Genomic DNA, 16,236 nt, shown 5'->3' on the forward strand with positions numbered 1-16,236 from the left:
TACATCAGCTAAAAGCTTCCCTATGCTGAGGAAATTCTCATCTGCTAAGAGCTGGTGGCTTTCCAGTGGCACAAAGGGGCCAGAATGAAACACAGAATCTGACTCAGTTTATCTTCATTCTTAAATCTATCCACAAGATTAGATGGAGCACATACGTAGGATTACTAAATATTCCAGAGCAATAGTTAGACATTTTCAAAAACTTTTATTGATTTTAAAAAGGCATTTACTACACCTCAAAAATACAATGTGGTAGCTGATCATTTTAAAAAAAATGTAAAAAAATATATAAAAGGTAATAAGGTAATTAAAATAAAAAACAAACAAACACAAAGACATCCACTTCCATTACCAGTTAGGAATGACCTGTTGAATTATTTTAGCAGCTTGAACTCTGCTCCTAAAATATTGTGTGTTTCCTGGTTTACATACTTTCTGGCACATACACAGTTCCTGGTTATGTCATTACAAAAAGGAATATTTCCATGCAGCATCATACATTGCATTAGAAGTTCACACTTTAACTTCTGATAAAGATTTTATATCTATGGTACAAGTCTCAATATGTTCTGTAGTATTTCTTAATACCTTATACTATTTTAAACTGCTTTAATTATCAAGTGAAATCCTGGCCCCAAAGAAACATATGACAAAAGTCCCATTGACAAAGGCCATATGTACATTACAAATTTAAATCAACCTAACTTACTTCGGCATACAGCTGTTGCAATAATTACACTGCTTGTGCATGTCCACACTTTGCTCCTTGTGTCGGTAGTGCGCATCCTCACCAGGAACATTTTTATGGATTGTACTGTCAGTGTGGGGCATTTTAGAATGGCTCCTGAAACCCAGTAATAGTCAACATACGCAATGCAGTGTCTACACGGACTCTGTGTTAACCTAACTACATCAATCTAGACTCTATGCCACTCGTGGAGGTGGAGTTATGAAGTCGGCATAGCAGTGCAGTTAATGTCGGTGGGAGAGAAATGTAAGTCTAGACACTTCCATAGCTAGGTCAATGTCAGCTGCCTTGTGTCAACATAACTCTGTTGTGTAGACCAGACCTTAAATGGGACCAAGATTTCACCTTCAGTGTTTTGCAATGAAATATGCTTTGTGGAAAAATAATAATGTCTTATTTTATACTGAAGACTTTTAAAAGAGAGTGCTCTTTCTGGGTCTGAACCCACCAAATGTGCTATGACCATCTACTAGTTTTAGATTGAGGTAAATGCTGAATCTGTTTAAATGTTATCAATATAGGAGATACAGTTCAGAAACAATGGCAGTTTTCATTCTTTTCCCATGGTTTTCACTTAATCAGCTTTCTCTGCATAAACAGCTTCTGTGTAGGATTAATTCATTTATAGGAATGCAGCATTACTCTATTGTTTGCAATGGTTAAAACATATTTAAAAGTAACCACCAATATAGAGCAGACCTTCCAGAGACTGCTTGTGGAGATTACTTTGTGGTGAAACCACCCATATGCTAACATCATTATTTCTGTTTCTCACGGTGAATTTTTGGTAAAGGTTTACTACTTATTAAACACTTAAAGTGGACTTGTCTGTGGACCACAATGTGTGAGAATTCACGAAGTTTAATAACTGCAATATACTGTTGCTACATATACTTACCTTCAGATCTGTACTTCGCTTTTGTGTGTGAAATAAAGCTAGTATTGTACACTAAAAGCTTGTCTGAACAACGGGTTTAGTTTGTTCCAGCTGATGCATATCAGTTGGTGCACAATATAGAAGTTGCTCTAACAGCATGTATACGGGACAGCTGTGCCTTCTTTCAATTCGCATCATTTCGTATACATGGTGGAGGCTTTGAGCGTACTAAGCATGTGGCATTTTGGGTGAGTATCCGATGGTCCTTTGCTTTGCTGTTGAACTGTGTGCATTCTGGGATTTGTCTTGTTGCACACTGTGAAATGCATTGCAGAAACCAGAGGAATTCTGGGACTTAAGGTAAAATTCAGAATTCCATGTTTTGCTCCATCTACCCTGATTCGATTCCTCTCTATCTGGGAAGGCTAGCATCGTTTTCGAACTGCTGTTGGCCAGCATGGAGGCAACAATGCTCCACACCACGATTCTGGCAACTATGATTATACGCAGAGGCTGTCTGGACTTTATTTGAGCTCTCAGTGCTGGGTGGCTTTGGCCTCCAATCACCTACCAGCAACAGTAGCAGAGGAATGAGCAGGACATCGAGCAACTACTATTCTACTCTTCCTGGAGCAGTTTCACTTGGTGCTGTGCCATTTCTGGGCTCAGGAAAGCAGCATTGATTGGTGGGAGAGGATTGTTCTGCAGATCCGGGATGACCAGCCGTGGCAACAGAATTTCAGGACAGTGAAGGCAATCTTTTCCGAGATCTGTGCTGAACTAGCTGCAGTGGCACCATATCAACATGTAAAGTCCCATAACCCACTGAGAAGCTGGCCACCCCAACTGTTACTGGTCCATAGCCAACCAATTTGATGTGGGGCAATCGACTGTTGGAGGCATTGTCACGCAGGTGTGTGCTGCCACGCAGAAGGTACTGTTGCACCAGGTTATAAATCTTGGTAATGCTCAGGAGATTATTGATGGCTCTGCATGCAAGGGTTTCCTGATTGTATTGGGCAACTGATGGTGCCCACATACCTATCATTTGACCCCACAAAGCAGTGTCGGACAGATGTTGGAGGAGTGCTAAAGTACCATGTAGCAACATTGTGCAGATATGAGTGATAGTCTGCACTAACTCAATTTTCACTGAACTTAGTACACTTTGAAGGAGGACTCCAGAATTTGCACCAAGGGTTAGGGTTTGCCTCATGTGTACACAGGTATTTTCAATCTGCACTAACTCGAGTTAGACTGGACTAAACCCCTAGTGTAGAGAAGCCCTAAGCTACCAAAACACTGTTAATTAATATATGAGTCCCGCATGCTTTTATAATGTACAGGTATATATTTAGAATTTAAAATATGCAGAGTTCATCAGAAGCTGAATTGTACGTTCAAACCAGAAAGAGAAACTCTGAAACATGACCAGTTGTTTATTCATGTTTTATAAAGTGGTTCTAGCTTTCGCCAATTCATCTCCTTATGTATTCAGAATCTGATACATCACTTTCATCCGAGATACTAGGTTTTTGCAATTCATGTGAGATGTTATGACAATCTGGCTTCTTAACATCTACTGTGTTAGTAAAAAATTTTGATTCAAGTGCATCAGAAGCACTAGAATCTTGAAAGTCAACTGCATCCTTTTGCTGGGAGATTAATGTTGCAGAATCATCCCAGGTCTTGTCAGGGTCTCTCAGCATCACAGTATTTAAGTTTATGTTAAAGCAAGCACTGTTACTTAACCCAGAAGTTGACGAACTGTTTACTTCAGATGAAGGATGAAAGAACACTCTACTTGTGCTTTCATTTTCGCTAATGACAGATTGATGCTCTTCAGAATTTTCTGCCTCAGAACCCAGAAGTTCAATTGCTTCACTGCTACTCTCTGCAGATGGATAGTCTATAGTCTGGTGCACGAAGGTGTTTGATTTGGCATGGGAACTTGGAACTCTGCCCAAGATGTCATGTCTAGTATAGTCACCAGAATTTTCACTATCACTTTCGCTATCATCATCATAACTGTATTCCCACTCTTTTTTTTTCATCTCTTTATACATGACTTGCACGGAGCACATTTTTTCAGGATCAGGTTCATGCACTGAGCAATGTAAGTTATTTGTGGTTTCCTAAAAAGACAAAACAAAAACAAAAAAAAAATCACACACAAAAATTACACACAAATAAGAGAGTAAGAAAGTAATCTTGTTATTTACTTTAACAACTGCCTCACCACTTTGCACTTATACTAGTACACAGGCAAAAGTGTTCAGAAGTCAACGGATCACCCCAATATACATGTTTTGGCATTATCTTCAAAGCTTTGAGAACCCAGAAGTCTTCCCTCTCCTGCACTCAAAAAAGAATGGCATTGTGCTCCAAAATGCAAACACAGAGAACTAGATAGGCTCATGCAATTGCATATTGGTTCCAAATAAGATCAGAAATGACCCTATGCTTTTTGCCAAAGAAAACCCCAGATGGAGGACACCGTGTTTTCAAGATGTATTTTTTGTGGGATTGTCTCTGTTGAAGACTATCAAATATATTTTGTGGCAAGGTTTTGAAAAACAAGGAAAAGGAGAGGGGAAAAAAAAAGTTTCCAGCTCTCTTTGCGGAGAACTTAGGTTCAGAGGGTAGTCCTAAAACTCTTCAGTACACTGCTTAACTTCATGCATCTGGTGAAGTGAGCTGTAGCTCACGAAAGCTTATGCTCAAATAAATTTGTTAGTCTCTAAGGTGCCACAAGTACTCCTTTTCTTTTTGCTTAACTAATGTTTTCTATTTCCTTCCTGGAAGCTAAGGATCAATTTTTAAAGCCCTTTTAATATTTGCCACCTGTACAAAATCCTATATGTATGTATAATATCCCAGCTGTATGAATTCCCTAAAAGACATTCTCTCACATAACAAGCCTGAGAAAGATTGTTTTAGTCAAAATATGTGAGGCAATGTACAATGTATTTCACCAATTAAATTTCCTTTTTTCTACTAGTTTCACCATTAATCCTCAATCATGGATTTTGTCTTCATCTGTACAGTGACTGGAGACAGTTACTTTAAAGTCTATGCAGGGGATGTTGGCCCTGCCTACCAGGCCAACCACTAGAAGAGTTCTTCTAAACCTGTGTTTTCCAGCTTTGACACTTGGTAGTTAATGATAGATTTGGTCATACACTTGTAGTTGGCTACGAGAAATACAGCCATTTGAGAGTACTCACATGCTAATTTCCTTCTAGTAAAATTACCATTCCATTCTCTAGCATAAGCTCTCCCCTAATCCTCATTGATATAAGAATACACTAATAAATTACGAAAGAGAGACTGAGGGGGTAAGAGAGAAATCCTGAATCCAGTGGCATATCTATTTTGGAACCACTATTTAGAGCACACTCATGACAAAGGAGGCATCTTGGGATGATTGCAGATCCAGTTTATAACATTTGGTATACAAGGAAACTGAAGGCCAGACTTTTTCTATGTATATCTATTTCAGCAAAGATGTTCTTTGCTTGGGAGACTGCTGTTGACATTGTAGAGCAAGTTCAGGTTTCCTCAGGAATGACATACCCTGAAGACTTGTATGCTTCCTCAAAGCAGCATCTTATCCACCTGGCCAAAGAAGCCCTTCATGACTTATCTTCTTCACACCCTGGGTGTAATGACATAAGTAAGATACTGGGCTCTTATTCAGTGTGTGATAGATCAATTGTAAGAGCTCTTTTCCACATTTCATCCAGAGTTTTGTTTTTTCTTATGAAGGTGCTGAATTTTTAGTGCCTCTTGGTCTCCTGTCCTCTTGTGGACAATAAAAAAAAATATGAAGAACAGCTCTGGGAATTTTTCTGGTGTTGGCCCTCCAGAATGACAAGGGAAGAGATTTCCTGCATAATTAGCATGTGTCTTTCCTGACTTCTGAACTTTGGGGACTGGGACATCATAGGTTGATATGAAATTCTAGGGCATATCCATACTGTACTAGAGAGGCACCATTCTCTAATGGGTAGGGCATTGGACTGGGACTTAGAAAAGCTGTGTTCTATTTTTTTACTTCCCCTCTCTGTGTCTGTTTTTCCTCCACATCTTTGTGTACATTGCCTATTTAGAGTGTAAGATCTTCAGGGTGTCCATAGCTTTAAATTGTGACATCATGCCACAAAGGCTCTAGCCAAACCAGCAGAAAATAGAGCCACTTTCAGGGTGGGCTTTTTCCTTGTGAGCTTTTTGTCAAAAAATAAAACATTTTAATTTGGAATTGCTACTGTAGTGGCTGATGAGAAATGTTGTTTGGGTATTTCACATCCCCATTCTCCTCTACAGGCTGGCTCCCTGGTTAGACTACATCCCCCTGGGGGGGGGTTACATCATGGGAGTCCGTGGCCATGGTGAGATCTAGTGAGATATCATCTGGGCTGAAAGCCCAGCTCAACCCAGAGAGAATGGGGACATGAGGAAACCAAACTACAACTTGCATGAGGTACCATGGAAAGATATCTATACACAAATATTTCAGTTTTTGAGTTTGGGATATTGAAAAAAAAATACAGTTATTAGTGAAACGCAGACAATTTTGCTAAAAAATATGTTTAGTTGAAATCTCAATTTTTCTATCCAAAAAACAGTTTTGATGGAAAGTTTTCAACCATCGCTATTCATAACTTCAATAGTTATACTATGGAAACCATAATTTTATAATACACAAAAACATATACGTCATGCTTATGTTCTCAAACCTGTATGGTCATTTTCATATTTGAAGGAGTACTTGTGGCACCTTAGAGACTAACCAATTTATTTGAGCATGAGCTTTCGTGAGCTACAGCTCACTTCATCGGATGCATACCGTGGAAACTGCAGCAGACTTTATATATACATAGAGAATATGAAACAATACCTCCTCCCACCCCACTGTCCTGCTGGTAATAGCTTATCTAAAGCGATCATCAGGTTAGGCCATTTCCAGCACAAATCCAGGTTTTCTCACCCTCCACCCCCCCCCACAAATTCACTCTCCTGCTGGTGATAGCCCATCCAAAGTGACCACTCTCCAAGTTTAAATCCAAGTTAAACCAGAACATCTGCGGGGTGGGGGTAGGAAAAAACAAGGGGAAATAGGCTACTATTATTAATTAATGCGTTATTATTATTAAGGATCTACAACCTATCCTAAAGGATGACCCAACACTCTCACAAATCTTGGGAGACAGGCCAGTCCTTGCCTACAGACAGCCCCACAACCTGAAGCAAATACTCACCAACAACCACATACCACACAACAGAACCACTAACCCAGGAACTTATCCTTGCAACAAAGCCCGTTGCCAATTGTGCCCACATATCTATTCAGGGGACACCATCACAGGGTCTAATAACATCAGCCACACTATCAGAGGCTCGTTCACCTGCACATCCACCAATGTGATATATGCCATCATGTGCCAGCAATGCCCCTCTGCCATGTACATTGGTCAAACTGGACAGTCTCTACGTAAAAGAATAAATGGACACAAATCAGATGTCAAGAATTATAACATTCATAAACCAGTCGGAGAACACTTCAATCTCTCTGGTCACGCAATCACAGACATGAAGGTCGTTATCTTAAAACAAAAAAACTTCAAATCCAGACTCCAGCGAGAAACTGCTGAATTGGAATTCATTTGCAAATTGGATACTATTAATTTAGGCTTAAATAGAGACTGGGAGTGGCTAAGTCATTATGCAAGGTAGCCTATTTCCTCTTGTTTTTTCCTACCCCCACCCCGCAGATGTTCTGGTTTAACTTGGATTTAAACTTGGAGAGTGGTCAGTTTGGATGAGCTATTACCAGCAGGAGAGTGAGTTTGTGTGTGTATGGGGGTGGGTTTTTGGAGGGGGGTGAGGGAGTGAGAGAACCTGGATTTGTGCAGGAAATGGCCCAACTTGATTATCATGCACATTGTGTAAAGAGTTGTCACTTTGGATGGGCTATCACCAGCAGGAGAGTGAATTTGTGTGGGGGGGTGGAGGGTGAGAAAACCTGGATTTGTGCTGGAAATGGCCTAACCTGATGATCACTTTAGATAAGCTATTATCAGCAGGACAGTGGGGTGGGAGGAGGTATTGTTTCATATTCTCTATGTATATATAAAGTCTGCTGCAGTTTCCATGGTATGCATCCGATGAAGTGAGCTGTAGCTCACAAAAGCTCATGCTCAAATAAATTAGTTAGTCTCTAAGGTGCCACAAGTACTCCTTTTCTTTTTGCGAATAAAGACTAACACGGCTGTTACTCTGAAACCTTTCATATTTGAGATATTCCAAAACTCTGTGTAAATCAACAATTTATTGGAGAAGCCTTGTCTCTGCAGGTAAACTTGGCAGTAATTATATATTCAGCACTAGCTTACCAGCAGCTTTGGACATTAAACCAATGTTGGCTAGGGTGCCAGGAATATCTAGTAATCATAGCGTAAAGTTACAAGTGATCTTTTGCCCTACAACAGGACAAAAACCTCAGAAATGAGCAGAAGACCTTGATTTTAACTTTTAATCCATACCTTTATCAATCAACTATGTTAGTCCGTTTCAAATCACCTGTGTTGTAGCAGAACTAGCAAAGAACTGTTTTGATAAAAATACAGCATTTAAGCAATTTAAGCTACAACATTTAGTAACCTACAGATAAGTATTTTTGTCCCCCCACCCCCGTCCTCCAAGCTAAGCTGCGAATTGAATAATGAACATTCTTCCCACATTAGCAATATGTCCTAAACTTCCCAGGCTAAGGATGGCAGGTGACACATCATTAGTTAAATTCTCACTTTCTGCCCTTCAGTTTCCACAAATGTCCAGGCTTCTTGTGGTGCTCTGGCATTCACCATGCTGATGACACCACAACACCTTCTGAAAACTTCCTAGAGCAGTGGTTCTCAAACTTTTGTACTGGTGACCCCTTTCACATAGCAAGCCTCTGAGTGTGACCCCCCTCATAAATTAAAAACACTTTTTATATATTTAACACCATTATAAATGCTGGAGGCAAAGTGGGGTTTAGGGTGGAGGCTGAGAGCTCGTAACGCCCCATGTAATAACCTTGTGACCCCCAGAGGGGTCCTGAACCCGAGTTTGAGAACTCCTGTTCTAGAGAACAGAACTTGCCCATAAGGTGGCCAGAGGGCTAAGATGCCTATTTGTGTTTTTTTTTAAATAAAAATCCCTTAAGATGGAAAATATTTAAGAAAACACAAAAATAAAAAATACGTTATTTCCCCAGATATATCTTCCCTTTCTGTAGCTGCTCCTTTGGTCCAGTGAAGTTCCATGACATTTATCACATTTTATTCTACATAGGATCTCCAGTATGATGCTCAGAGAACTGACATTTAATTGGGAGCCAATTTCAGAAATCATAGGAGTAGAAAAGGAAAAATAAAAATGTACAAAAATGAACGTTCAGGTCATTTACAGACCACCCCCCACCGCCTTGCAGGCATCTAGCAGTCTACATCTAAAGTGGATGGAATTTCTAGTTGCTTTGCAATTCACTTTTAAGGGAACTCTTCAATGCAAAATATTTGTTTCTTAACTTTTATCTAATGAACAATATATCTTGCTACTTGCTGTATAAACATTATGAGGCCTTCCCTCTCCCCCACCAGGTAAATTAAATACAAAAAAGATGTACCAAGACTTTTGGCCATGGTTTACTTTTCAAGCAAATGAAACCTCCTTTATACAGTCCTAGCAGGAAGATGCCTATTACCAATGAAACAAGTCCACCACTTAGGATTGGAATTATACCATAACCTGCAAATGGAAAAAAAACATACTGAGTAAAACCCAATAGATGTAGGAGAGATTTCCAATTTTTCTTATATTACACACTTATTTAAGATTGAAAAGAACAACTCTGGATCACTGAAAACAATTAAAGAGCTATTTGTACAGCCAGCAGGATTAGCCAAAGCTATCCGGTACCTCATATGTCATTCATAGGTCCAACCAAATGTCTATCAAAAGATGCTTTCTCTCTTACTGGGATATTTACCAGTTACCCTTTTCTGAAAATACTATTAAAAACTAAAAAACAACCAGACTGACAACCTGACCCCCTCCCCCACCAAACTTTAAAATATTTGATACCTGGTTGAGTGTTGGACGGGGTGATTATACATTTCAAGGCCGAAGGGATGGAATAATGGTTTATTGATGCAGCCACAGCAACAGACACACAATAATTTGTATATGAATGCAAGCTTCCAACAACATAGCTAAAGCTTTCTTCAGAGGTTTCATTCTTAATAGGAATCTGCCATGAAAACAATATCTTATTGAAACCTGTTTGTCTAAAAGGAGTTGTTAAACACGGATTAAAAAAACCCTTGCATTTAATAGCTATTTTAATATCCCCATTGTGAAGCTGTACAGTGGCAAGTACAACTGAGTTGTATAGTTGGTGGTGGGGGTAGAACGGGGAGGAAGCATAGCACTTTTCCAGTTTTCGAGAGAAGGAAAGTAGTTACTAGAGCTCAAGGACTGACCCTACACTTCTGTCCACTGGATTCAATTTATTAAAAGGCTCAGTCTTACAAGTTCTACATTAGCAAGAAGTTGGTGCACCATAAAATGGCACTTTTGCTGTTCAGTAGAAAAGTTAGCAGTCTTGTATCTACATTCCTTTTCTCTTTCTTCAAATGTATCTGTCTTCAGAGTGGTTTATTAAAGACTTTTAGAAAAACCCCCTTTGATGGTTTTGATTATAATTGTTCATTACATCTGATCTCACAAGCGTAGCTGAATTGGGCTGGGTCAGTTCTTAGATAGGGGACCTAGATGCTGCAGAAAACAGTGTAATTGAATCGCTCATATTTTGGTGATCAGACACCATTGTGACAGGCACTGTGTAAATACTTCCTCTGGGCAGTCTTGCACCTCTCTAGGAGTCAGTAATGAACCCAGCCCACATTTTCATCTGGTGACAATTCTTATTCAATGTCTGTCCCAATCTGTTGTCATGTAATATTGAACAACCATGTGACCAAATGCCCCCTATATTCACACCCTACACGCTGTTGTAATAATCTTTGTACAAAATATGCCTTGTGAGATATCACTTGAAAACTAATAACTGGCTTGTCAATAATATCAAGGTGAAATGTGAATAACAACATTATATGTAAAGTTATAAAAATAAGCAGAAATTAGATCTGAAATGTGTTTACCAGAAAAGTCTGGGTAAACCAGTTTCTGAAAGACAAAGGACAAGCTAACGCCTCTAGCCAGGAGGCAAAGTTCATGGGCAATCACCTACCAAGTGGCCATTCTTTGGCAAGGAAGGGAGGCATGAACTAACAAATCTGCATCTTAGCAAACAGCATGGACCCTCTTCACCACCAGACTCCTTGCCTCTGTCCTCAAAATGAGGATGAACGTTATCTAGGGCTAACCTTCAGGAAAATGCATTTCAGAAGGCGATTGAACTATAAAAGTTAGGAACAAAAACACTAAGTTCTCTCTCCCTATCCGTCTCTCTCTTTCACCTAAGCGGACAAAAGAAACAACCTTTGGACTCTGGGAGAAGATCCTGGTCTGAGAATTTGGTCAGCAATGTTACTGGAAACATGTGATAAGGGACTTCACCAAATCAAGTTTCTTAAGTTTTAGTACTAGGAAGCATTTTATCTTTATTTCTCTTGTAACCATTTGTGACTTTAATGCCTTATACTTGTACTCACTTAAACCTCATTTCCTTGCAGTTAAATAAACTTGTTTTATTCTTTAATCAAAAATAATCCATTGTTGTGAACTGTGTGTGTAGCTCCATTTAGGGTAGCAGACTGCTGTATACTTATCCCCTTAGAGGGGCAATGGGCCTAATATATCTGGACTGTCCAGGAGAGGGCCAGATAGTACAGAACACAGGTTTTGTGGGAAAATCCAGGACTGGGAGTGTGTTGGAGTCACCCTGCAAGTGGTCACCAAGGCTGGTGGAAGCGAGTGTGAGACTGATGTGTGACTGGCAGGCTACAGCTAGACACAGATACTCAGAGTGTTACCCACATGCTGCAAGGCTGTTTCTGAACAGCCCAAGTGGAAGATACAGCAGCAAAGCATTGTGAGGCACCCAGGATTGCAGGGCAAGGGTGACACTGCCCCACACTGGTCTGGATTACACCCTAGAATGTCATAAATTGTCAAGATTCATATTAGAGACAACTTCATTTTAATAGAGGCGGGAGAAGTGATCTCCTTATACAGTTCATTCTGGGATCCTTCAGCATGAAAGTGACAATGTAAATGTGTTATTTACTTTTCAAGTGAGTTGAAGGAAAGGTCCACTATAATTTAAAATTGGGATGGGGAGCTCATAGAGGGGAAAAAGGCACTTTTGATATACTCTAGCACGGAGTTTATTTTTCTGATCAATACTATGTGATACCATAAGAACTGACATACTGGAACAAACCAGTGGTCAACCTAATCAGCTTTTTTGTCTCTAGAAGTAGCCAATGTCAGGCGCTTCGAAGGAATGAAGAGAATCTCCTACACTGCACCTACTGGGGAATACTGTATCACCGGGGGGTGGAATGAAGGGCAGAAGGATTTTCTCTGGTACCCAAATCATCAGCTCATGCCTCAAGAAGGCTCACATTTATCCTGTGTTGTGTAAACCACTGACAATAGTCTTATTCATATAAAGATCTAGGATAAGATACGACAGAGCTCATCTTCAGCAAGCTTCCTTACTGCTCAAGCCAATTTATTTTTTACGCTTTGTACATTTTTCTTTAAATCTTAAAACGACAAGTTACTTACCTTTTCCTTTCTATCAAATGATTCCACTATTGTCATATAATCAAGTTCTTGATATACATCAATTAAAGATTTTTCTTTTAAATACGCGGCTGGAAGTTTTACTATCACATTTATGCAGGTTGTACAAGCAGTAAGATTAACTTCTGGTGGACCCAAGTATGCTGTTTAAAGAAAAAGAAAACAAACCCCAAAATATAACTACATTTATACATTTAACATCAGTTAGACAATCGGTAAAAATCAAGTCAATTCCCACGTGTCAGATGATTGACTAATTAGTTGCCCAACAGGGTTTGAAATTATCAAAGATTCAGGGGAAAATTGTTCCTCCAGTTTTTTTAGCAGAGGGAATAAAAATAGAGAAAAACCTAAAACAATCCAAAAACTACCATGGGAGAAAAGGTGATTGGGGAGGGGGGTGGGGAGAGAGGGGAGTTGAGCCAAAACAGCAGCATCCCTTGTTTCTCCAGCCCCACAGAAGCCCTTCTGTGTAAATTCTGTGCAACTGAGGTTCTTTTTGTTTGGCTTGGAGGCGATAGGGAAGGGGTGAACATTGTTTTCTGAGGCAGCATCTTCTAGTAAAACACTTGAAATACCCATACGAATTAATCCCTGTGGGTGGCCCCTCCACACACAAATACCCCTTGGAACGTAGACAAAGGGACTAACTGTTGGCCGGGAACCACTGGCCGCAGAGCTCCAAAGGGAGATGCTCTCTCACAGGTGACTGTCAGGCAGGACCTGAGGAATATCATCCTGAGCCTGGCTTCTGTGTGGATGCTTTTGCCCTCAAAACAATGCCTGGAGATCCTGTTTCTCAGAATGCCCAGGAGTCTGGAGAGCCATAAGCCCTGACAATTCCCTGGCTTTCAAAACTATACAGACATTTTCTCCACTGCACAGCATGGCAGAATCTCCAAAGCCTGAAGGTCAAAAGTTTTGCACTTCACTGATCCTTCTGCAAGTGCTGTGTTTTGATCTAATTAGTTATTGTCTACACAGTGCTTTGAAAAATCTAAAACATGCTATGTAAGTGCTAACTACTTGTCTAGTTCATTATTATAATCATATAGGTAAAATAATTAAACATTTTAAAGAGGTGGAGTTCTGACCTTGCTCCAAACAGGAGAATGCACACACTTAATACCGGCCAAATCTTACTCCACACCCCTTCCTGTGGTTTTCCTGTTGTTTAATTTATACAAAAACAACAATAAACCTCAGCCTAAGCTTTCACCTGAACGTGGTTGTTCCCATGGTTTTGGACTACAAGAGTCATCTGTCTCTGCCTCAGATCCTTCTGCCAAGGAGGGAGAGGCTCCAACCCTTCCTATTTTATGGGTAGAAGTAAATCAGATGCTTTAGGGTAATGAATCAGAATAGCCCTGCATTTCTACTCAGGGTCATCTTGGTTTAAATATGCACCAGGAAAAGAAAAAGAAAAGTTGCCCTTGTTAAAACATTTACCATTTGAGCCTGGCTCTTCAGTCAACTGATAATACTTTTCTGCAACTTTACAAAACAGCAAACATAGAGGTGGCATGGGAAAGATGCTAGTGCACCCTCATCCATGCAAATATATCCATAAATGTGAAACAGCTGGAGAACACTGTTACAGAGTAATATTTTTATTTTTCTGATACATATCTATGAAAAATAGGTGTTTGGAACAATGAAGTCTGAATACAAGGTACAATTTACCATTTCCAATTTTTTAGAAGAATCTTATTGTAAGGCACTATGTTGATGAATCAGTTGAGGAAAAGTGTTACATTATTTTCAAGTTTAGGGTTCTCTGCTTCCCCAGATAAATGGGCATTGATGTTTGGACAAAAGAGGACAGGAACAAGGGTGTACATGGGGGAAGCTATGTAAGTCAACTCAAGTTGCAATAAGGGCTACACTATTCCCGGAAGGCCTGCAAATTTGAGATGCAAAATAGCTCAACCACTATATTTAAAATTAATGGAGAAATGTCCATTCATGAAAATGTTACCCTGGCTTGTTAGCATTACAATTAAAGTATTTCAAAGTCTTTGAGCTGAGTGGATACTATTTCTGTACCTTGTACCTAACATTAGATAGTCTCCGTATTCAGTTTATCCACTTGATCCCCAATATAAATGGTCCTTATTTCAGGAGAGGAAAAAAAGAAATTAATGTGGCGATATTGTAAATAGGACTCCAGGGAGAAGCAGCCTCTAGCAGTATTAGACCATCATTGCTAATGAGCATCTGGTGTTTATGTGACATACCAAAGGGGATGGGGAGAAATCAAGGTGACAGCTAAAATGGAAGCAGATATTCCTCCACCCCTCACCTTTTGTTTTTGCCTGTTCAACAGTTAACCAATTAACTGACATAAAAAAAATAGATTATGCAATTTATAAATGTAGTAATTTTTTTTTTAAATTTCTACTCTCAAATCCCCAAAATGATGCTACCACCTTTATAAAAGTCTGAAATAAATACACATAAAAGAAATTGATTCTTATATATGCACAATGGAAGGAAATCTATCCCAACATTTGCTTTTTCCTTCAAAACCATTGCTTGTTTCTATTCATAAGAACTATTCAAGCCATGTATTTTGTATAGATAGCTTTCCACTACACTAGATGATATGTTAGTTCACAACATCTTACATAAATTAGTATATCACCAACTAAATTACTTTGGAGTTACTTATAGCAGTGGTTCTCAAAGCTGGTCCGCCGCTTGTTCAGGGAAAGCCTCTAGCAGGCCAGGCCAGTTTGTTTACCTGCCATGTCCACAGGTTTGGCCAATCGCGAATGGGGGCTGCGGGAAGGGCAGCCAGCACATCCCTTGGCCTGCGCTGCTTCCCGCAGCCCCCATTGGCCTGGAGCGGCGAACCGCGGCCAGTGGGAGCCGCGATCGACCGAACCTGCGGACGCGGCAGGTAAACAAACTGGCCCAGTCTGCCAGGGGCTTTCCCTAAACAAACGGCGGACCGGCTCCGAGAACCAATGACTTATAGTACCATTATTAAAACACTGGTTATGTATAGCTGAGAATAAAAACAAGAAAATGAACAAATGCAGATAAAAATAGAATAGTAAGAGAGAACTTACTGGACCTATATGGACTGAATTCAGATACAGATGAATTTAATACTCCATGTTCTGTGAAGCTCTGAACCATTGCTATGTAGGTATCAGTATAGTCTTCATACTCCTTTGTCAAGTTACAGGACAGGTGTGTGATATTTGAACAGTCTTTAGCAATTTTCCATCCCTTTTCCGATCTACTTTAAGTTGAAGAAAAAAAAAAATCAGTGTTGTTCAAAAGGATCTTCTGATTTGTGACTGTACCTCTGGAGAGTAACATGAAAACTCAGAGATGCACTGGATGAAGTGATCTCTGCTCTCACTTTAAACAGTGTCAAAAATAATCAAAACCACAGACTAGTAAAATCCACATGGTTTATTTAAAGTGTACCTACATGGGGAGTGGAAGAGAGGGACATGTTTGACAAGGAAAATTGAAAAACAAAATCTCAGACCACAACAAACCAGAATGATTAAGGGATAAAAACAAAAATGATATACAAGAAGTGTAAGTCATAAGCTTTACACAGGATCTCCCACTCATCTTGGCAACATAAAATAAACTTCCTGAAGAGGGACCACACTTGCTTCTCTTGTCCAAAGGCTACCCCAATCCACTTATTCTTGTAGGGTTAATCTCCTTTAGGGTCATATTGGCTCCTTTCCTGGTCCATATAGGTTATGTACATATATATACACACTCATTTCTTCTCAACAAAACCCTACCCAAAACCGAAACA

The 16,236-nt window shown here is 39.7% G+C and overlaps 1 protein-coding gene across 3 annotated transcripts in view; it reads right to left on the reverse strand.

Annotated features, from left to right (window-relative positions):
• Nucleotides 1-185: 185 nt before the first annotated feature.
• Nucleotides 186-16,236, reverse strand: part of IFNAR2 (interferon alpha and beta receptor subunit 2) — a 37,772-nt gene continuing 21,721 nt past the window's right edge. For 2 of the 3 annotated variants that reach the window (XM_077819225.1, XM_077819234.1), the window contains exons 5-9: nt 15,521-15,696; nt 12,429-12,589; nt 9,756-9,921; nt 9,298-9,419; nt 186-3,760 (exon numbers count right to left, since the gene is read on the reverse strand). In XM_077819225.1, coding sequence (XP_077675351.1) covers nt 3,104-3,760; nt 9,298-9,419; nt 9,756-9,921; nt 12,429-12,589; nt 15,521-15,696 — 1,282 coding nt within the window. In that variant the 3' untranslated portion in view covers nt 186-3,103. The remainder of the gene's footprint in view (nt 3,761-9,297; nt 9,420-9,755; nt 9,922-12,428; nt 12,590-15,520; nt 15,697-16,236) is intronic. The other variant, XM_077819242.1, reaches the window with a different exon arrangement.

The sequence above is a fragment of the Eretmochelys imbricata genome, chromosome 1 (assembly GCF_965152235.1).
Source record: "Eretmochelys imbricata isolate rEreImb1 chromosome 1, rEreImb1.hap1, whole genome shotgun sequence".
NCBI classification, from domain to species: Eukaryota; Metazoa; Chordata; order Testudines; family Cheloniidae; genus Eretmochelys; species Eretmochelys imbricata.